This window comes from Diabrotica undecimpunctata, chromosome 2 (genome assembly GCF_040954645.1).
Source record: "Diabrotica undecimpunctata isolate CICGRU chromosome 2, icDiaUnde3, whole genome shotgun sequence".
Classification (NCBI taxonomy): Eukaryota; Metazoa; Arthropoda; class Insecta; order Coleoptera; family Chrysomelidae; genus Diabrotica; species Diabrotica undecimpunctata.
The window spans coordinates 49122897-49145702 of NC_092804.1; the positions used below are offsets into that span (position 1 = coordinate 49122897).

Genomic DNA, 22806 nt, shown 5'->3' on the forward strand with positions numbered 1-22806 from the left:
AAGTAATGTTCTATACCATTGAGTTGTTTAAAAGTTATTTATATTTATTCTAGAGATATATTTATGAAATATGTGTTATTTATTGAGATTTTATTTTAGAAGGTGACTGTTGTGAGACAATGAATGAGATTAGATGTACAAATTGTGTGGGTGTGCAATTCTATTAACTTGTAAATATCAAATTTCTTTGATAAAGTATTGCTGTAATATGTGGCAAATAGTTGTAAAGTCCAATAATTAAAGTTAAAAGATTAAAATTAGAATTGAGGACACTTTAAGACACACAGAAAACACACAGAAAACACTTAAAAAAGGAGCCCCCTTTTCTAAAAAAATACCTTTTACACGTGTGATTACATTTTTTGTAAAATTTCCCTATTTATATAAAGTACCTTAGATAGTTGGTCAAATTATACTACAAACTTTGAATAATATTAGGGAGTATCGGTTATTGTCATTCCAATATATATATATATATATATATATATTGATACGATTAGGGTTTATAGAAAATAATTTATAAGTTATATACTACATAATATTAGATATTTGGTTGTTTTAAATAAGTTATATACTAGAGAATTTTATAAAAATATATTTATGTGAGGGCATTTTTAATAAATTAGCATATAATAATTGTAAAAAGTTGTATTTAGTAATTTTAATGTTGTAAATAGATTTAAGTGAGCCATGTGCCTAGGCAACCAACTATACATACTCCAAGTGTCAAATTAAGAATCATAATTACGAATAAAAGTGGGGTTATATAATATATTGTTTGAAATGTGTATTTTATTAAATTAGAGTGTTAGTTACTAATTTAATTATATATTCTGATCTGAAAAGCCTAAATGTAAACAAAATTATTAATAGAAAAGAATGGAATTCTCTGGATCTCCAGAGATGGCCATGTTTGCGAAATGGTTTGTTCCAGAAAATTCAGACAAGTAGAAATAGAACAAATTGGAACATGATATCTTACGAGATGGTTCTAGAAATCCAAAAACATATAAATACCCGTGATTTGGATTCAAGAAGGCAGTTTTTGAAGTTTTTAGTCAGAAGTCAAGCAGTTTATTATGAAAGTTAGTTGGAGTCAGTGAATCAAGTACAAATAGTCAAAATGTTTAATATAGTGAGTTAAATGAAGATTAAAAATTATGCATATAATTTAATGCACATTTATAATTATACACAAATAATTATTGAAGATAAAAAAAGGTATATTGGAAGAAATTAAATTATATTATGGTTGGAGATTAGTATAAATCAACTTATAATAATTGGATATTGGTATATTGAAAAGAAGAATAAATATAAATGCTGTTTGCTGGTTTGGTTGGTGGTGTATAGATGCTGGTGAAGAAAAATATATCTTAAATTGGTAGAAGCTGATAATTGAAAAAAGTAATTTCACAAAAAAACAAGGATAACTGAAGTACGAAGACATTCAGTGGTGATTAGAAGCTATATAGTAGAAAACAGTTCATTTAGGCATTCAGTGAAAGAAAGGTACAAAAATTTGTTAATATAATTTAGTTAGTGTCATAACAATTTCAATTTTGAAGATAGTTTGTTTAAATTTTAGATTGTCTATAGAATTTAATTAGTTTTGTAAGAATATCAATTTAAAGATAGTTTATTTTAAATTTACATTGGCTAGGTTAGATATATATATATGTGTGTTTCATAATAGTTACAATAAAGATAATTTAAAAAAGTACTTACAAACTAATTCTTTGAGAACCGCGATAAAAACCCTATATTATTAAAAATACTCATTGCTCATCATTCAAACAAAAAACACATCAGAACAATTTGGCACCCAACGCGGTGGCTCTCTATTTAAAAGAATTAGTTTGGGAAGATAAGTGCTCTCATATAATTAAATTAATTATCAGTAGAAAGAAAAAAGTATAGATTTTAATTTTAATTATATTTGAACAAGTAAAGTCTCAAAATGTCTCAAGGAAAGAAAGGTACAAGAAGCAAAAAGAATGAAGAAGATGTGGAAGTAGAAACACAACCTATACAAGAGGAGAGTTTAGTTCAAGTTCCACAAGATACTGCAGAAATGAATCCAGAAAGAGAGGAAAATGTCAATATGGCAGCTTTGATGTCATTAATGATGCAGATGAACAAGACAATGGAAGAGAATTCAAAAGAAATCAAAGAAGACATGAAAAAAATGGAACAGAAAATGGAAGAGAATACGAAAAAAATGGAAGAGAATTCAAAAGAAATCAAAGAAGACATAAAAAAATTGGAAGAGAATTCAAAACAAGTCAAAGAAGACATGAAAAAAATGGAACAGAAATTGGAAGAGAATTATAGAAAATTAGAAAAGAAAATAGAAGATAATAATAATAAAATTGTAAAACAAATGGATAAAAAACTTGAAGCTGCAGAGAAAAAAGTAGCAAATGAAATAAAAAGTATACGGAATGACTACAAGAAAAGGATAGACAATGAGAGGACAGAAGTAAAGAGGATTATTCAAGATAATAAGATAGATATAGAACAGAAAATAGAGTTACAGAAATGTAACTTAGAAGTAAAAATTAACGAAGACAGGAGAAACACAGAAGAAAAATTAGACGATATACAACAAAATATCCAAATAAATAGTAATCAAATAAGAAATGTGGAACAGAGAATAGATGATATTTCACAAATGAGAGACATAGGGAGACCTTACTTAAATTTAACAAATGAGACTGGGATTAAATTCTCTGGTAATATAAAAAATTTGCATCCTAGAGTATACATAAATAGTTTAAAACATAAATTAAGATTTGTGAATAATATTAATGATATTAAAGATTATATTAGAATGACATTAAATGACAATGCAGCAACTTGGTTTGCTAGTATTGAGAATGATTTAGATAATTTTCAAACATTTGAAAATAAATTTTTAAATTATTATTGGGGTGAATTAGAGCAAGCCAAGTTTAGAGAAATTCTATATTTTGGAAAGTATAATCAAAATTTAAAATCAAATATGGTAGATTATGCATTGAAATTGATAACAGTTGCAAAATATTTAGAACCACCACTTAGAGAGGATGAAACAGTCTTAAATGTATCTAGACATTTTGATGCTGATGTTGTGCAAACCGTAACTGTACAAAATATTCAAACAATAGATAGTTTTATTAATTTTATTCAAAGAATACAAAGAGGCAATATGACAAGTAATAATAACAACAAGAAAAACAATAATAATAGATATGGTGATAGTTTACAAAATTTTAATAATACTAACAGTAATCCAAATAGACAGAACTTTAATAATAATACTAGTTATAATAGACAAAATTTTAATAATAATACTAATTATAATAGACAACATTTTAATAACAGTACTAATAATAATAGACAAGATTTTAACAATAGAAGAAATACAGAGCGACCTAACTATAACAGACAGGTAAATTGTGTTCGAAGGAATAGAAGCTGCGAAGACAGGGAACGAAATAGTACAAGGCAAGAAAATGTGAGTAGAAGTCATAGTAGGGAAGGACATAGGACATCAGATTCAAGTGGTCAGATACAATCTGACAATTCTAATAATCAAAATTTTGTGCAGTAAACTTTCTGAATTACAAGTTAGGCCATTGCTATTATGAAAAACCTTCTGAATTTATTTCTTTAGATGAAGATAAAATTATTGAATCTATTAATTTAATTTATATAAATGCTTTGGCCAAAAATAAAATGATTAAGATTATGATAGATACTGGTTCAGAAAGTACTTTAGTCTCGGAGAATTTTATTTTTAATACATTAAAACTATCAGATATAATAAAGATTCCAAAAATTAAAATTATTGGTGCAAATAATAAGAAGTTGGGTGAAATTGATAAACTAGCCAATTTTAAAATTAATATTCTTAATAAAGAAATTAATATGCAAGGATTTATTGTCAAGGATTTATGTGTTGATATATTAATGGGAAATGATGAATTGGAAAAGAAGAAAGTAAAGATAGATTTTGAAAAAAAAATGGTAACTTTGGAAGGGCAAATAATTAAATTTATGCAGAAAGATGAGGTAGAAGAAGGAATAAGAGTTGATAGGATATTATTAAAAGAAAATAATGATGTTTATGAAGAAGAAATGTATTTTGATGATAGGGAAATGTCCCAAAAGAATGTAAAGAATAAGTATTGTAGTGAATATTTAAGGAATGGAAATTTTAAGCAGATGGATGCCTACGAGGCGGAGTGCGTAAAATTGGAAGCAAGGAATAATGAGTACATAATGAAGAATAATTTTATTTGTAAAGAAGAAGATATGATAAAAGTTTTAAATTGCCCTGAAGAATATAAATCAATAGTCATTTCCATATTGCAGCAACACAAGGGACTTGTCAATAAAGAAAATAGAATTGCACAAAATTATATCCATAGTATAAAAGTTAAAGAAGAAAAAGATTTTAAAACAAAATCATACCCAATACCATATAAATACAGAGAAGAAGTAAACAAAACAATTAATAATATGTTAGAAGATGGAATCATTGAGAAGGCAGATACACGTTTTATCAACCCCATAGTAGTAGTACGAAAAAGATCAGGTGAAATCAGGTTATGTTTGGATGCAAGGAATATTAACAAGATCACTGAAAAGCAATTTGAAGCACCAATGAGTATAGATGGAATATTAGGAAGAATTACAGGAATGTCATTTTTTACTAAAATCGATTTACAGCATAGTTTCTGGTTAATACCTCTAGAAAGAAAAAGTAGACAGTATACAGGATTTCAGATAGATGGAGTAGTATATCAATTCAAAGTAGTACCATTTGGACTTCAATCATCTTGCAGTGCTCTATGTAGATGTCTTCATGATATTTTGGATCAATATGAACATTTTGTAATTCACTACATTGATGATATCTTAATTTTTTCTAAAACGGCTGAAGATCATGAGAAACACCTAAAAATTATAATAAATAGATTAGACAAAGTTGGACTAAAAATAAATCAAGAAAAATGTACATTTTTTCAAAAAGAAGTAATATATCTAGGTTATAAACTTAACACTAAGGGAATCGAAATGGATCCAGAACGGACACAAGTCATTCAGGAATATAAAACACCACACAATTTAAGAACTGTAAGAGGATTTATTGGAATAATTAATTATTATAAAAGGATGATACCAGATCTAAGTATAAAAGAAATTCCATTACTTGAACTACTGAGAAAAGGTGTAAAATGGAGATGGGATCAGAGAAGAGAACTAGCATTCCAAGAAATTAAAAACATTTTTCTGTCAAATTTGAAAATATACTATCCTGACTACACACAGCCATTCATATTAAGAACAGATGCATCAATAGAGAGATTATCAGGGGTATTATTACAAATACATGATGGGGTCGAATACCCAATACAATTCATTTCAAGAATTACAAAGCCACATGAAAAGGGTTACTCAGTTTCAGAATTAGAACTAGCAAGTATAATACACTGTGTCACAAAATTAAGATTTTATTTGTTGGGTAATGAATTTACAATAGAAACAGATCACCAAGCTTTAACGTCTATATTAAATAACAAATATGGAAACAGTAGAATACATCGGTGGAGTCTAATACTTAGTGAATACTGCTTTGAAATCAAATACATTTCTGGAAAATCCAATATAGTGGCAGATGCTTTATCAAGGTTAGAAAATACACCACAAAAAGGGCAGCGAACAATAAAAATTGGATTAAATCAATTAGTAGAAAGTACTGGATTATATTCTAAAGAAGAAATTATAAGAGATCAGATCAATTTGAGTGAAAAACAAAAAGTCCTTAGGAAAGATGGAGTTTATTATAAAATAATAAATGGCATAGAAGTATATGTAATAACTAGAACTTTAGCAAAGAAAATATTGAAAAATTTACATAACAATTATATGCATATTGGTTCAAGAAAGCTATGGATGCTATTTAGGGACAATTATTTTGCAAAGAATGACATAAGTATAGCAAAAGAAATTACTAATCAATGCCCAATATGTCAACTAAACAAAGAAAAGAATTTCAAAAAAAAAAAAAAAAAAAAAAAAAAAAAAAAAAACTTACTGATAGATCCATTTCATAGATAGATGGTAGATTTCTTTGTTGTGAATAAATTTGACATCATACTTGTTGAATTTTGTACATATGGAAATTGTTTGGTACCCTAAAAATCATAATTTGGGGTTAGATACAGAATTGATTGTGTAAATGTCTTTATAAAAAGTGTAAAACTTACCAATTTATATTGATGAAGTTATTTTGAATGGAAATAATTCCTAGATTTTGTCTATAAATAAACAGAACACAATATAGATTATATTTTTAATTAAGGTTATATTTTATTCTCTGATAAAATCCATTCTCCATTTGACATGACAGTTTGACCATAGAATAGCCGAACTGTGATCCGTTGTTCTCTGCTTTGACATAGACAGCGAACAGGGATGTATTTAACACATTTTAAATAATAAAAAAAAAAAAAAAAAATTGATTTATTAAATTTAATAAGGTATGAGAAAATTAATATTTAAAAAAATAATAAGTAAATTATTTATTTTAAATATTATTTTTGGGGTATTGATACGATTAGGGTTTATAGAAAATAATTTATAAGTTATATACTACATAATATTAGATATTTGGTTGTTTTAAATAAGTTATATACTAGAGAATTTTATAAAAATATATTTATGTGAGGGCATTTTTAATAAATTAGCATATAATAATTGTAAAAAGTTGTATTTAGTAATTTTAATGTTGTAAATAGATTTAAGTGAGCCATGTGCCTAGGCAACCAACTATACATACTCCAAGTGTCAAATTAAGAATCATAATTACGAATAAAAGTGGGGTTATATAATATATTGTTTGAAATGTGTATTTTATTAAATTAGAGTGTTAGTTACTAATTTAATTATATATTCTGATCTGAAAAGCCTAAATGTAAACAAAATTATTAATAGAAAAGAATGGAATTCTCTGGATCTCCAGAGATGGCCATGTTTGCGAAATGGTTTGTTCCAGAAAATTCAGACAAGTAGAAATAGAACAAATTGGAACATGATATCTTACGAGATGGTTCTAGAAATCCAAAAACATATAAATACCCGTGATTTGGATTCAAGAAGGCAGTTTTTGAAGTTTTTAGTCAGAAGTCAAGCAGTTTATTATGAAAGTTAGTTGGAGTCAGTGAATCAAGTACAAATAGTCAAAATGTTTAATATAGTGAGTTAAATGAAGATTAAAAATTATGCATATAATTTAATGCACATTTATAATTATACACAAATAATTATTGAAGATAAAAAAAGGTATATTGGAAGAAATTAAATTATATTATGGTTGGAGATTAGTATAAATCAACTTATAATAATTGGATATTGGTATATTGAAAAGAAGAATAAATATAAATGCTGTTTGCTGGTTTGGTTGGTGGTGTATAGATGCTGGTGAAGAAAAATATATCTTAAATTGGTAGAAGCTGATAATTGAAAAAAGTAATTTCACAAAAAAACAAGGATAACTGAAGTACGAAGACATTCAGTGGTGATTAGAAGCTATATAGTAGAAAACAGTTCATTTAGGCATTCAGTGAAAGAAAGGTACAAAAATTTGTTAATATAATTTAGTTAGTGTCATAACAATTTCAATTTTGAAGATAGTTTGTTTAAATTTTAGATTGTCTATAGAATTTAATTAGTTTTGTAAGAATATCAATTTAAAGATAGTTTATTTTAAATTTACATTGGCTAGGTTAGATATATATATATGTGTGTTTCATAATAGTTACAATAAAGATAATTTAAAAAAGTACTTACAAACTAATTCTTTGAGAACCGCGATAAAAACCCTATATTATTAAAAATACTCATTGCTCATCATTCAAACAAAAAACACATCATAACAATATATATATATATATATATATATATATATATATATGGCTTATTATGTAAATTTCCAGAGCATCCCTCGTATTCTTTTCGTTAAACCAAGAATTCCAGTAATTTTAGAACAAATTATTCGGTTACATCGTAGATAAGATAATGTTATCACCAAATTTATGGTCTTGCATAATTTGACTAAAGTTTTAAAACACAAATTAGTTATCTACTAATTAGCCCACGCATCATTGTTATCATAATTTAATTACAGTTTTAATTAATTTAACAAATGTAAAACAAATTAAAATTTAGTGTATACAAATTTTATAGCATTCTTATCATTTCCAAAATTTACTTATCAGACAAACCATTAAAATAATTCTAATTAATTTTAAGAATTTTGTCTAAAAATTTTGCTTTCATATTTTGACCAAAAAGCTCCTCAAACAAAATATGAAACTAACCGAATGCGTTTTTACTGATAATATTCTAAAATAAAAAATTAGCAGATTTATACATTACATTATTAAAGTTATTAAATTAAGGGCCGATTGTTCGAACGCTAATCAAAACCTAATTGTAATCAAATATTTAATTACAATCAAGTACGTCACAGCAGCTGTCAAAATTATTAAAAATTGCTTATTATTATTATTGATTTGTAAATAAAAACATGAAATTAACATCAGAAAGAGTTTAATTATGGTTTATTTTAACTTAAAACGCAAAATAATAAGATTGAATAAAGTAAATCAGTCAACATAACCACAAAATGTGACGTATTTGATTTTAATTAAATATTTGATTACAATTAGGTTTTGATTAGTGTTACACAATCGGCCCTTAATATTATATTCATTTATGATCAATTAATAATTTTGATGTTATATTCCAACTAGTGTATATAGTAAACTCTTTATAATCCTCCATATAAATTGTTGGTTTAAAAAGTATTTTTAGCTTGCTTTCACCCAATTTTTGATAAAATAAGTTTAAAGGTCTATTGCCAAAAAGCGATATGTTCACTAATTTAAATGTGAATAATGTCAAAATGGCATGTAAATTAAATTATCATTAATTGTTGCGTTGTTAGAATATCAGATACTGACATATAGTCCAGTCGGTTTAGATGAAAAAAGGGGAAGGATCAAGCATAAATTTAAAATCGTCACTGAATCAAACTGTTGCGTTAGCCGCCATCTTAAATTTGAAAATTAAAAAGGAGAACTGTTTTTGCTTAATATCTGCGCCATTTTCAACTTTTCGTCAAAAATAGTACGGAATGAAATTGTTACAAATGCAATTTCCTATAATTTCTTTTTTACAAATTTTTTCCTAAGCTCCATATTTTCCAAGTTAAGGAGGAAATAGTTGAAGGAGGACGGGAAGCATAATTATTGAATTATATCGCTTATTAAGTCATGAATGTATATAAACAAACATTGAGAGAATTATATTTTATACAATTTTGATTTCTTTCATTTTTTTGCTGAAATATATTTGTGGTCGTACGTATGCAGTCAGTAAAGGCGCTAACGTCGGACCTTGCATTGGTTTTATAGGAATTGTTTTTATTCAACATCTCGGCCATTTTCAACTATTTTCAAGACAATATCGTACAAACTTAAATTGTTGTAATAACGATTTCCTACAATTTCTTTCTTGTAAATTTTTTCGTGCGGTCGATATTTTCCGAGGTATGTGGAAAAATAGTGACTAAGTAAAATTATTAATTAACTTGTTTATTATTTACTTTACGACATAAAAGTACATTACAAAAATTGAGAGAATTTATATTTTATATAATTTTGATTTTTGTGCTACAGTCAACGTTTAAGGTCCTAAAGGCGGGGGATTCAAAAATGCTTGGATTCCAACTTGGACCCAGTGGACTTGTACCAAGTTGTTTGCCACGGATAAATGACTTGGATGTCAAATAACCATTGTAAAGATAGGGGAAATGATTGTGGAAGGTGTTCTGATATGTTGATACATGAGCTTGAGATCCAGAAAAAAGGAACAGAAAAAAAATGCCGCACGTCTAGCATCTTATTTTTATATTCCTTTATCCGTACATTCCATAATGCTTATTCAGCTTCGTATAACTCCATGAATTCTAGCACTCTCCTTTTCAGACCATTTTCTTTTTTAGTTTTGACGGAGGTGAGTTTGTTACATTCTGCGTTACAAAAAATATAAGGGCTCTTTATTTTAGCTATAACTTACCTTAATTTTTATGCAAATTAGTTTTTCCAGTGGTCATTTTAAAAGTTTTTTTAAGATCTTTAAAAAAAGTTTTAAAAAGTTTTCGATGAAAAACTTAACGTTTTCCGGTTATTCAACATCATATGTTTGTATATTTGTATTCGATGAATAAAAGTCTACATTCGAACCTGTGGGAAAATTCTGTTGAAAATTATCCATGTCAGAATTCACTCTAAACTGGACCTGGATATTAGTGACACACAATATGGGTTCCGCAATGGTATGGGTACCAGAGGGGCACTATTCTCCTTCAACGTGCTAACGCAGAGATGTTTGGATGTTAACCGTCCTCTTTACGTCTGTTTTATAGACTACAATAAAGCGTTTCATAAAGTAAAACATGACCGACTCATGGAAATTCTAAAAAATACAAACCTAGATGAAAGAGATTTAAGGCTAATAACAAACCTTTATTACAATCTGCGAGCAATAGTACGAATTGAAAAAGAGACATCTGAAGAAATGGAAATAAAGAGAGGAGTCAGGCAAGGCTGCATACTATCACCTCTATTATTTAACGTTTATTCTGAAGAGGTAATTCAAGAAACTCTGGAAAATGAAACAGTCGGCATAAGAGTAAATGGAGTCTTAGTTAACATCAGATATGCAGATGATACAGTAATAAGAGCCGATAATTTACAAGATCTAGAAAGACTCATAAGTAAAATAGTAATGTGTAGTAGGGAGTACGGACTCTCGCTCAATATCAAAAAGACGAAGTTTATGAAAATTTGTAAAAACAACCATAATACTAACGAAATCTTAATAGTAGAGGGACAGCAGATCGAAAGAGTAAAAAAGTACACTTACCTAGGAACACTTATAACAGAAAATAATGACTACACTGCAGAAATCAAAATCAGAATCGAAAAAGCACGTTCTAATTTTATGAAAATGAAAAAGGTCCTATGTGGCAAAGACGTATCTCTTAAAGTACGCATAACAAAATGTTACGTATACAGTGTACTATACTATGGAGTGGAATCATGGACGTTAAATCTAGACACAATGAGACGACTTAACGCCTTTGAAATGTGGACCTATAGAAGAATTTTGAGGGTTTCCTGGGTAGATAGAGTTACGAACAATAAAGTACTGAGAAGAATAGGTAAAGAGAAGGAAGTTGAACTTACAATTAAAGAAAGAAAGCTATAGTATCTCGGACATGTGATGCGGGGCGAGAAGTATGGCATCCTGCGACTCATAATGCAAGGAAAGATAGATGGCAGAAGAAGCATCGGATGAAGACGAATTTCATGGCTTAAGAACCTGAAAGAATGATTTGGATGCAGCTCAAAACAACTATTTAGAGCTACTGCCTCAAAAATTAAAGTAGCTATGATGATTGCCAACTTCCGTAGCGGAGATGCCACCTGAAGAAGAAGAAAGGACTAAAACAAGGATGCAGTATGTCACCCTTACTGTTTAATTTATATACTCAATGACATTAGAAGTGTTACACCTAGAGAGAATAAATTCTTACACTTAATTTTTTGGCAACAGAATGACAACATTTAAAACATGCTATGATAACAATATCAATGTTTTATCTTTTCTACTTTTTGTAAAAATAAAGTTTTACCTTTAAATTTTTTTGTGAAGATACCGATTTGTAAAAACCGGTTTGTATAGAAATTTTTAGTTATTATTCCTCAGTCTAATTGTATTCAGTGTAAGAAAATACCTCGAGTTCGAAGACATCAAAATGACCACCATGTAAGCGATTTTGACAGGGGCAGAATTATTGCGTATAGAGATATGGGTTTGACGTATCGCGAAATAGGCCGTCGTGTTAATTGTACGGCAATGACGGTTATGCGTGTCTGTCGTGTGTAGACAAACGAAGGTAGAGGAAGACGAAGAAGACCTACTGGTCAACCGAGGCGTACCACAGAGCGTCAAGAGAGGCGCCTTAGATTACTTGCTCTGCGAGACCGTTTTGCTACTACGCGTCAAATTGCTGACCAATGGTTTGGAGTAGTAGGTAGACCTGTTCGTATGCGTACACTATATCGTCGCATTCGAGCCTTTGGACTGGTTTCATTTCGCCCACGACTAGTGCTTCCTTTGACTGCGGATCACTATCATCAACGTTTGAATTGGTGCAGAGAACGGCACCATTGGGTGGCAGAATGGCATAATGTAGCATTCAGCGATGTATCAAGATTGTGTTTAGGAATGCATGATGGTCGTAGGATGGTAAGACGCCGCCGTGGAGAGCGACGAGATATCGGGTTTGCTGTTGAGAGACATGTACACAGGACAGTTTAAGTAATGGTTTGAAGGGGTATTGCATATGGTAGCCGATCAACACTTGTGTTTATTCGAGGCAATATCACAGCTGCGCGTTATGTTAATGACATCTTACAAACCATTTTACTGCCTTATCTCGACGGCCGTCGAGATGTCCTTTTTCAGCAAGACAGCGCGCGTCCCCATATTGCTCGTCAAACTATGGACTTTCTCCAAGAAGCTGGCGTTAATGTTTTGCCGTGGCCATCCCGTGCTCCGGATTTAAATCCTATCGAACATGTATGGGGTATGATGGGAAGGAGACTGTCCACTTTGCACCATCCTCCACAGACTCTGGCACAGTTAATACATGAAGTTCAAGTTGCTTGGAACGAGGTGCCACAAGCAGACATTGATCATCTCATTTTTTCAATGCCTAGACGTATACAGGAGTGTATTCAGCTACGGGGTCGCCAAACACATTATTAACTTTTTTTGATTACTTGTTAATAAAAATTCTTGACAACGTTATCGTTTCATTCTTGATGTAAATCTACCATGTTGTCAAAAAATTAAGTTCAAGAAATTATTCCTTCTGGGTGTAACACTTCTAATGTCACTGAGTATATATTGAGGCAGCCATCCAAAAGTCGTCCTAGCTCAAGATTCTTATGACCTAGAATTTATGATAAAGCGTCTAAACAGAGAATATGTAAAATGGGGGTTACAAGTCAGCACGAAGAAAACAAAATATTTAGTTATCAATTCAGATGCAAAGTTTAAAGTGTTGATAGACGAGGATGTGGAAATCAAACAAGTGGACAAATTTAAATATTTAGGTGCATTCATTGCTAAGAACGGCTTGGGAGAAACCGAAATTAAACACCGAATTAATCAGGGACGTAAAATTGTAGAATGTCTGAACTCCTTATGGTAGGATCGCAACATTAGGAACAAAAGGAACAAAAAAAGAATAGTGCTAACCATGGTTGAACCAGTTCTTTGTTATGGAACGAATCTTTAAGAATTAACATGAATGCTGACAGAATAGAAAGAAGAGGTTCAAAATAGTTTGGACACATTGAGAATGCCTGACGAACGTTGGCCCCAAAAACTTCATAAATGGAAGCCCCTGGAAGAAAAAAAAGAGGTAGACCCTGACACTCATAGAATGAAGGAATTAAAAGAGCAATGAAATCGAGAGGTTTGGAGGAGGAGCACTCCTTGGACCGGAAGGATTGGCGGAGGAGAACGGGAATACGGCGATAGCCTTCTCCAAAATGTATTTTATTTACAAGTACACTGAATCTTTGGCACTGCTATATCTTTGGTACTTTAATTTAACTAAAACCCAAATTTTCGGGACTCAAAATCGAGGTAGCATAAAAAAATTTCAAAACCCCACCTCAGAAAAATTCTGGATGCGCCACTAATTCGAACAGCCATAACTTTATTGATATTAAATTTATGGTAATAAATGTCTTTGTTTTATAAGCTTTATTTTTTATCCAAACCGTTTTCGCGATAAAATCTAAACAAAAACCCGTTTAAAAACATGTTTTTTTGACGTGTAATTTGTGAACATTCAGTCACGAATAACTCAAAAAATATTGACTTCGAAAAAACTCTAAAGAACATTTTTGTCTTAAAATCCACAATTCTAGCGACTACCATAGTTTTTTTTTATAAAACATGAATAAGCAACATTCATGTTTTAGAAACTGATAAGAAACTGATGTGGCTTATTTGGCTTATTTGATGTCAGCACTGTAATTGGAAAATAGGAAGAGGGATCACTGTGCATGATACTAAAAGAAGAAGCTGAGACTAGATCTCATTTAAGAGATCGCTTTTAGGAGGCAGTTACGAGAAATATCAGTCAATATATCTATTGGGATTGGGACTAAATCTCTTTTAAGAGATCTCTTTTAGGAGGCAGTTACGAGAAATTTCAGTCAATATATCTATTACCACAAATGGAGAATACTTAATATGCACGACGGCGGATATCCTCACTGGATTCGATGCTTGATTGTTTTTCATTCTTTGTACCTATTTTAAAACTTCTTGTAGCTTACACTGTCTTATACTTATGTTTATACTTATCCTGTTGGTGATGTTTAATTCAGGTCGTTCTTCTGTTGCTAGATTCTGGACATGTTTCTTCAATTGGTCCATTTCTGTCGGCTCCATATTGATTTGTGTTTTGCTCTCTGTTTAATTCATATTTCTACCTGTTTTATTATACACTATTCCCATTTTCTCTAATTTGAAGCCATTTTAAATTATTTTGTTCCCATACTAATTACTGAATACACCTTCCTACCATTAGTCATTTTCTCATCTTCGCACAGAACAGAAAACAATTATTTGTTCTGGGTTTTCGGTGTGGTCCCCCATTTTTCTACAGGGTTTCGCTGGTTGGATTTTAATTGTACTTCTTAAGAGTGTTGTATCATTGATGTATCAGTACTTCGGTAACTCTTAAATTTTTTTCCGGAGTTGTAGTTTTTGATTTTGGAGTTGTGATTTAGGTTCATCTTTTGTCCATTCATCTTTTGGTAATAAATCGTGTTCCATTTCTTAGACAATTTTTCTCATTGTTGTGCATTCTTCTTTTTTATTAGTGCAAGTAAACAAATGTTCATGAACCAGAAAAAAAAACTGTGAAGATTCAATTTTTTTTCAGTGCTGTTTATTTTATGACTAGGATATTTTGAACCAAATGCTGCGTTGGTATTATAAATTCATTTAATGTTTTTTATTTATTTTTAGATGTTGTCATGTCTAGCGCTAACAGAAATCTCACATGGAAGCAACACGAAACAGATGCGAACAGCTGCAACATACGACCCACAAACACAAGAATTTGTAATAAACACGCCAGATTTTGAAGCTGCAAAGTGCTGGGTAGGAAATTTAGGTAAAATAAAGTTCAAGGGAAATTGTATGTTTAAAAAAATTGGAAATTTAAATTATTAATTATTTTAAAACGTTCAGCTACACATACTACAAACTGTTATGTTTTTAGTACAGATGTTTAATAATTCAATTTTCAGGTAAACAATGCACGCACGCACTACTTTTTGCCCAACTGTATACCAAAGGGGAATGTCATGGGTTACATGCATTTATAGTTCCAATTAGAAATCCTAAAACAATGAGTCCATATCCGGGTATTACAGTAGGAGATATGGGTGAAAAGATTGGATTGAATGGTATTGATAATGGGTAAGTTTTCTAAATTTTTTACTGAACTGTTAATTAACTATTTTTTTAACCATAACTTTGAACTTAAATTACTAAATATCTAGGTATGTCAATAAAGCACCTTATCATTATTGTTAATGGGATCATATGGCAGATATCTTAGTTGAAAGCTCGTTTTAATTCCTATTCAACGACACGTACATGATTTAAAATTTTTGATTCCTTTCGAAGTTATCTTACAAAATGGTTACATCACTGAAGCATCGTAAAAATAATTTAAATTTAGGGTACTTAGTTTAGTTATCTAGAAAATTGTTAATTTTAGTTTTATGCTTCAGAATATAAGGTGTGGGGATAACTTCAGATCTCCGTATTTTATTAAGACTTACAATTCTTCTTTAGGTGCCATCTCGTCTAAGAAGATTGGCGATCATCACGGCAATACGTATTCTTGCCTATATTTACTGTATACTTCTAATTTTAATGGCGTACAGAACTTCTTGTTCTTTTTTCATTGTTCTAAATACCTCAACATTTGTGACTCAATTAACCCAGATTATTCTCATCTATAGAATACTGGGGCCTTCTGATGCACCAGTATTCTTTTTGAATCCTATAGTTCAAAGGCTACAAATATGTCTGTAATATCTTGCTGTTCTTGCTATTTAAGCTCATTTTGTTGAATTCATTTCTTGTTTACCTCGTAATGCCACCTTTTATTCTTCGATAATAATATTAATATGGTAAGAGTTAATCAACATATCCCACATTGAGTCCAAAAAAAGCTGGAGGTCATATCGTGTATATATGATGCCCCTACAAGCATATGTCCAAGACTAGACAAACTATGTCTTTGTCTACAATGAAAAATATATTACAATAATGCGGATCTATTGATTTGCCACTACTAAACGATTATATCATCATCTATATCAGCTTGTTGAGGTCTAAGAAATACGACAAATCTATATTTATTATTGTAATTCTATTATATATACTCTTAAAGGAATCTCTTTACGTACTGTTCATCCATATTTCAATCCGATACACCAGCGTATTGCTATGTTTATTTTAATTTATTTACAGTCTTTTAAAACACTAAAAACACAATTAATTTAAAACACTTATTTACTTAAACGTACAAATTTATATTATCGACTAATTCTTAAATTGTAATCTCTAGTAGACAGTATTCCAGTATAAGTACAAATTCATGTAGAATTTTAAATTAGTACGTTAGCCTTGTTATTTTCTGGCCAGAGCCTGAACCATCGTCTGCTAGATCTTTTATAGTGAAGTGAATGCGATTTGACCGCATGTGGCCCGCTTGGCTATCGGACATGTAAATATTGAATATGATATCCTTTAAGAAATTAGTTTCGAATAAATATGAGACTTTAAGAGATCCTCGGCATCCCTTTTCCGAGCTGCCGTCAACAAAATTAGTATAACCAATTTGATAGCCTTCTTCTTGTAGTTCCTTCTCCTATCGGAGGTTGGCTATCATCACATGTACCTTATTGGCGGCTGCTCTAAAAAGATCTACTAAGCTGCAACTATACCAATCTCTTAGGTTTCTCAGCCAGGAAATTCTTCGTCTTCCTATGGATCTTTTACCCTTGATTTTACCTTGCATTATGAGCCTTAATATCTCATATATCTCATAATATCTCATAATTTGATAGCCAACGAACGCCAATCGAGCAGGTCACAAGAAGAATAACTACACTTCTATATTTATACTGTAGTAAGTTCAGCGTTCTTGATATTTCGCCGAATACCCTAAGAGTTTCCATAAGAAATACCAATTTGATTGTTTAGAATTACTGCATTGAATAGCATTTAATTAGTATTAAACTAAAAACGTGCCAAGAATAATTAATTTATTATTTTATTTTTCGCATGCCATCTTAGACAATTGACAGTAAGTGACGACAATCCATTCTGCCAACCGCGTTTTCATGGAACTCCTTATGCAAGCTTCTAATAAGTAGGAAAATACTTATACAGCATGTGAGATTTAAAATCCCAACAATAACTGCCAGCTTTCAACGATAACCATGTGGAGAAAATTTAAAAAAACGGTCTTGTTGCCCTCGCGTCTGTCATATTCATTAAACAATAACATAAGTATTGTAGTTTGAAGGTTTGAGTTGCACACGTTATTTAGTAAAAATTATATCCACACATTAATATCTATTACCTTTTTTAGATTTATAATGTTCAAGAACTTCAGGATACCAAGAGAAAACTTACTTAACAGAACGGCAGACGTAACGCCTAGTGGAGACTATGAAAGCTCATTTACTGATCCCGGAAAAATTCTGGGAGCAGCTTTAGAAAATTTGTCCATGGGGCGAGTGGGAATTATGCAAGAAAGCTCGAATAATCTCATTTGTGCTATTACTATAGCATTAAGGTATGCGGCCGTTAGGAAACAATTTGCTCCAAATGGGGAAGGCAATAATAATATGAACGAGTTACCTATTATTGAATATCCCTTACATGTAAGTTAATGCATTTATAAAAAAGTTTTAATAGCAAACGTAATATTTAAATATTTTGCATATATAATTAAATACAATATACTCAAAAAAAATTCTAGAACATTTAGGAAGTATTGTTTATGTCAGTAACATTTACGTCCTACAAGTCGACCGACATGCCATCGACACTCTCCTCTATCATCCACGTGTCCTCTTCGAAGCTTTTTTCTCTATATTTTCGACTTAGTCTTATTCTTTATATCCTTTATATTCTTTATATCTCTATCGTTATAAAAAAAGTATGTTAAAAACATTAATGAAACAAATGGGAACAATGCTAAAATCTTCTCACTACTAGAGTTACCATAATTTCATGAAATACTCAGAACGTAACAGCAATTATATCAATTCACAACATTGACATAATGTTTTAACATATAAAAATCGAAGTTATCCCAAAATTCCAAACTATCTCATACAGAATACCGAACATCCGGTCAGCATTGTACACGGAGGAGCTGCATTATAATTAGATCATCAATAAGACACCTTCAGCCAAATGAATTTAGAAAACACTACATACAAGCAACTAGTGTTAGCATAGAAGACTGAAATGGTTCTCTTTCAGATAGTGCATTGTTCAGTCCTCCACGACACACTGTAAATATACAGAATGTCGTACGGTCGGAGCATCATCCGAGGTATTCGATGCTTCTGGATGCATCTCGACCGCCGCTCGGGAGGTGGAGCGAAGGTTTTTCTCTTCCATCCTCTTCCTCGTGGAATTTGCGTGCTCATGTTCCACACTCGGCGAGAAGCTCACCGGTGGCTCTGTAGTCAACAAGGGCCCACCGGCAATGCAGTTCGAATGTTTCTTACGTGAATAATAAATAATTTTAACTTACATCTACAAAATGTTTGGTATTCTGATCACGGTGTATACCTTGGATCTCATAGAGATGCTGGCCCTTCACGCTTCAACGTGTGGTCAAGTACACACTCCACAAGGTGAATAGGAACAGCGGCGTAGTGTTGACTGTTCGTTGGTCCTTCACGCCGTACCGCCACCTCTCGTGGAAACAACGTTAAGTTCCGTAAGGACTTTGATTATTTCCGTCGAAACATTTTAGCGACGAAATGCTACCTCAGCTCGGCCACCGAGTGGACCTTTTGCTATTTCGAGGATCAATGTCTATCCGAACAGGGAGCATTCTCTCCGAGCTGTTAGTTGCTTTCGTGAGGTGATTATAAGTTCGATTAGCGGACTTGTCTTCACCTCGACAAAAGATAGACCAACAAAGATAGAACACCGGTTCCTATACCCTTTTGTTGGTTTAAATAATTCGTAGCCGACGAATCATAAAGGCTTTGTATTTACACACTAAAAAGGTGTTCGGACTCTTCTTCAAGCGAAGTCTTCTTGATTGAAAAAGTGTTCACTCTTGGGTAATAATAAACGCAGAAATAGTTAAGGCACTCGGCCAATAAGGTTTAGCTGAAGTCCAGATGTAGACCGACTTGATCCCGATCGGAAGATTCACTGCCTTTTTATGAATATCTTGTTTGCAACTCAACAATGTTTGCTCTGATTGGCCACTCTGGCGACAACAAATATTAAGAACTTTGAAAAATTAAAGGCAAATATCGAGCACAATTGTAATAATCAAATCTTGCCCAAGTACTTTCGCTTTCTACAGCATCATTAGGGGCATTTCGTCAAATTTGGGCTATCCAGCAAGCGCAGAATGTAATAAACATGAAATTGAAACATAAATTGTACATAACACTACACTAGAACAAGGACAAACAGTTTAAAATTATTTAAAAAGATTCTACGCTACATTCTTGTCGGCAACAGGAGAGAGAATCCTCTCTCAGAGACTCAATTTATCGACTACGTGACCTTCTCATTGGTCATTTAGGTCACGTGATCGATAAATCTGGCAAATTATAAAGAAATGCAGGGACTGCTTTGCGTCAGATTTATCTGTCGCACTGGGGAAACGGGCTGATATTGTAAGGATCTGTCTATCTTGTATTATGTCTATCAGAGTACCGTTACGCACCAGAGACATATAATACAAATAGACTGATTGTTGCAATACAGGTCCGTTCCTTCAGTGCGACAGAGAAAACGACAGAGTGACCAATGGTAAGGTCACGTGGTCGATAAACCACGGTCCATTAGAAAGAGTTGCAGGGACTGCTTTGCATCAGTTTTCTCTGTCGCACTGGGAGAACTGGCCTGTATTGCAACAGTCAGTCTATTTGTGTTATATGTCTATATACAAACAGGTTACAGGTTATGTTTCTCAAAAATGTTTATTCCACTAAATTGGATATTTTTCAACCCATAGAACAATAGTAAATTATATTTTAATTTTTATGTTTGTAGCAATGGAGACTCTTCCCATACATGGCAGCAGCAGCTGTGTTAAGAGTATTTGTCAGCGGCTTTACAGAGACTTACTTAACTGTAGTAGAAAAATCTGCAACCTCAATCGAATTAGAAAACTTAGTAAGTATAGCAAATTATTAACAAAAAATAATTGCATTAAAAAATTTAAATAAAAAGATAATAAGTGAAAGATGTGCTGTAAAGTGAAGAGAATAAAAATTTTGACAGTGACGAGATCACGTGAAGCGAACAGAAATCATATAGCGGTCTATCTTTAGGTCGACCATCAAGGCCTAATTATAGGAGACAAATACACTTAAATTATTTAGATAATTCAATGGACATTTTATGTTTCACAACAGCTATTTGTTTAATTGTATAATGGAAACAATTCACTGTGTTTCCGATCTTAAATTTACCCTAAACAATAATAATAGCCTCATTGAAATCTCCAAATTATAGTTTAGACATGTTAAGTAATGACTGGCCAGCACACTGTACAGAAAATTGTATTCGTTGTTTGATTTACTTTGCTTTTCATTTTTTAGAGTGAAATGGTATCTGAAATCCATGCTCTCGTATCAAGCGCAAAACCATTAATGACGTGGACTTGTCGGGATGCAACGCAAGAATGCAGAGAAGCCTGCGGAGGACATGGTTTCTTAAAAGCTTCGCGCTTAGGAGAACTAAGAAGTATCATAGATCCATGTGTAACTTACGAGGGAGACAACAATGTACTAGTGCAACAAACCAGCAATTGGTTGTTGAGACAATGGCAGGCGATTCTCTCTGGTGATAGATTGTCTACACCTCTAGAAAGTTGTAAATTTTTCCTTGATCATAAGAAAATTATGAGTACAAAATGTATTGCTAGGAGTATATCTGAAGTACAAACCAAAGAATGTAAGTATTTAATTGGAATTAAGTTTCAATGTAAACAAATAACATTACAAGAACTCTTAACTCTTTTTTTAATGCTTCCCCATGAATTCTCTACTATTCTCTGCTTTGTGCTATTTGGTGCCAGTTTTTCCCCACTTTTACTTTATGTCATCTGGCCTCTATTTTTGAGCTCTTCCTCTACTATGACTGTGCTCTAGTGGTCTCCAGCGTACAACGTTTCTCATCCATCTTTCGCTGTTTTGTCGTTTTGTCGTGCTACGTGTCGTACCCAGCTTCATTTCATTTGTATAATTCCACCTGCTTCGCAGGCCTCATTTCGTATATGTTCTCTCAGGGAAGCTCCTAACATAGTTCTTTCGATGACCCTCTGTGTTGTTCTTAATCTATTGGCTGATAACTCAGTAAGTGCAACGTTCTCCATATACAAATAAGTGACTCGGATATACATTGAAAGTAATTAAGAAATAATACAAGAACATATAATATTACGGATACAATGAAAAATAAAGAATAAAAACAATTAACAGTTAGGTTTAAAAACAGTTCTCATAAAAACGACTACACTAGGAGCTCAAACAAAGAAATTCCTGGATACTATAGAAACGGTCTTCCTACAAGAAGTGTTTCGTTACTTTATAAAATTGTTTACAATTCATTGCCTTAATATCAATATTTTTGTTTAGGTTTAAAAAACAATTGTACATAGTTTATTTTATTAAGCTGTTTAACATACAATCTATAATATGGCATGGCATAATGATATGATATGACTTTTGTTCCTTATATTATACTGGTGTTGATCAGCATATGTTGTTAGTTTTTGCATATTGTTATGAATAACTAATAAACTTTCAAATATATTATATAAGGTAATTTAGTAATTTAATAAAAAGGTTTGAAGCTGGCGTGATATTTTGCTGAATCAATCATTGAAATTGCTGGTTTTTCAAGAGTGAAAACTTTGTATGCATAGAACAAGTTTCCCCGAAGGATTATGCAATATTTCAGTATACTATAGTAAAGTACCACATTTGTAGCGAGTGACTCATGTTTTATTAGTTTTTTATAGGCCAGTAAAAATGTACGCTTACCCTTTTGGAAAAAATTATTTTTGTTCCGACAAAAGGAGAAAATGTAACTATTATTTAATAAACAAATTAGTGGATTATTGCAAAATCTGTTTAATCTCTTAAAAATTGACAAAAACCTTCTTTTTCTGGCTGTTCAAAGAATATACGTTCAGATAGAAGAGAACTCATTTTATATTAAATACATTTTAATAATTTGACTGGTCTATTTTTAAACTGTTCAAATATTTTCGCAAAGATTTGGGTTTTAGGGAAAATGTAACGTTGTCAGCGTGTATGATTCAACTTAAAGTTATTTGCAATGTTGTAGTTTATATCT

General features: G+C 31.4%; 1 protein-coding gene across 4 annotated transcripts in view; it reads left to right on the forward strand.

Annotated features, from left to right (window-relative positions):
* The window catches only part of LOC140434511 (peroxisomal acyl-coenzyme A oxidase 3-like), a 129498-nt gene that overhangs the window by 103085 nt on the left and 3607 nt on the right, over window positions 1-22806 (forward strand). For all 4 annotated transcript variants that reach the window (XM_072522837.1, XM_072522834.1, XM_072522836.1 and 1 more), the window contains exons 5-9: window positions 15178-15325; window positions 15462-15633; window positions 17825-18119; window positions 20494-20616; window positions 21045-21399. In XM_072522837.1, coding sequence (XP_072378938.1) covers window positions 15178-15325; window positions 15462-15633; window positions 17825-18119; window positions 20494-20616; window positions 21045-21399 — 1093 coding nt within the window. The remainder of the gene's footprint in view (window positions 1-15177; window positions 15326-15461; window positions 15634-17824; window positions 18120-20493; window positions 20617-21044; window positions 21400-22806) is intronic.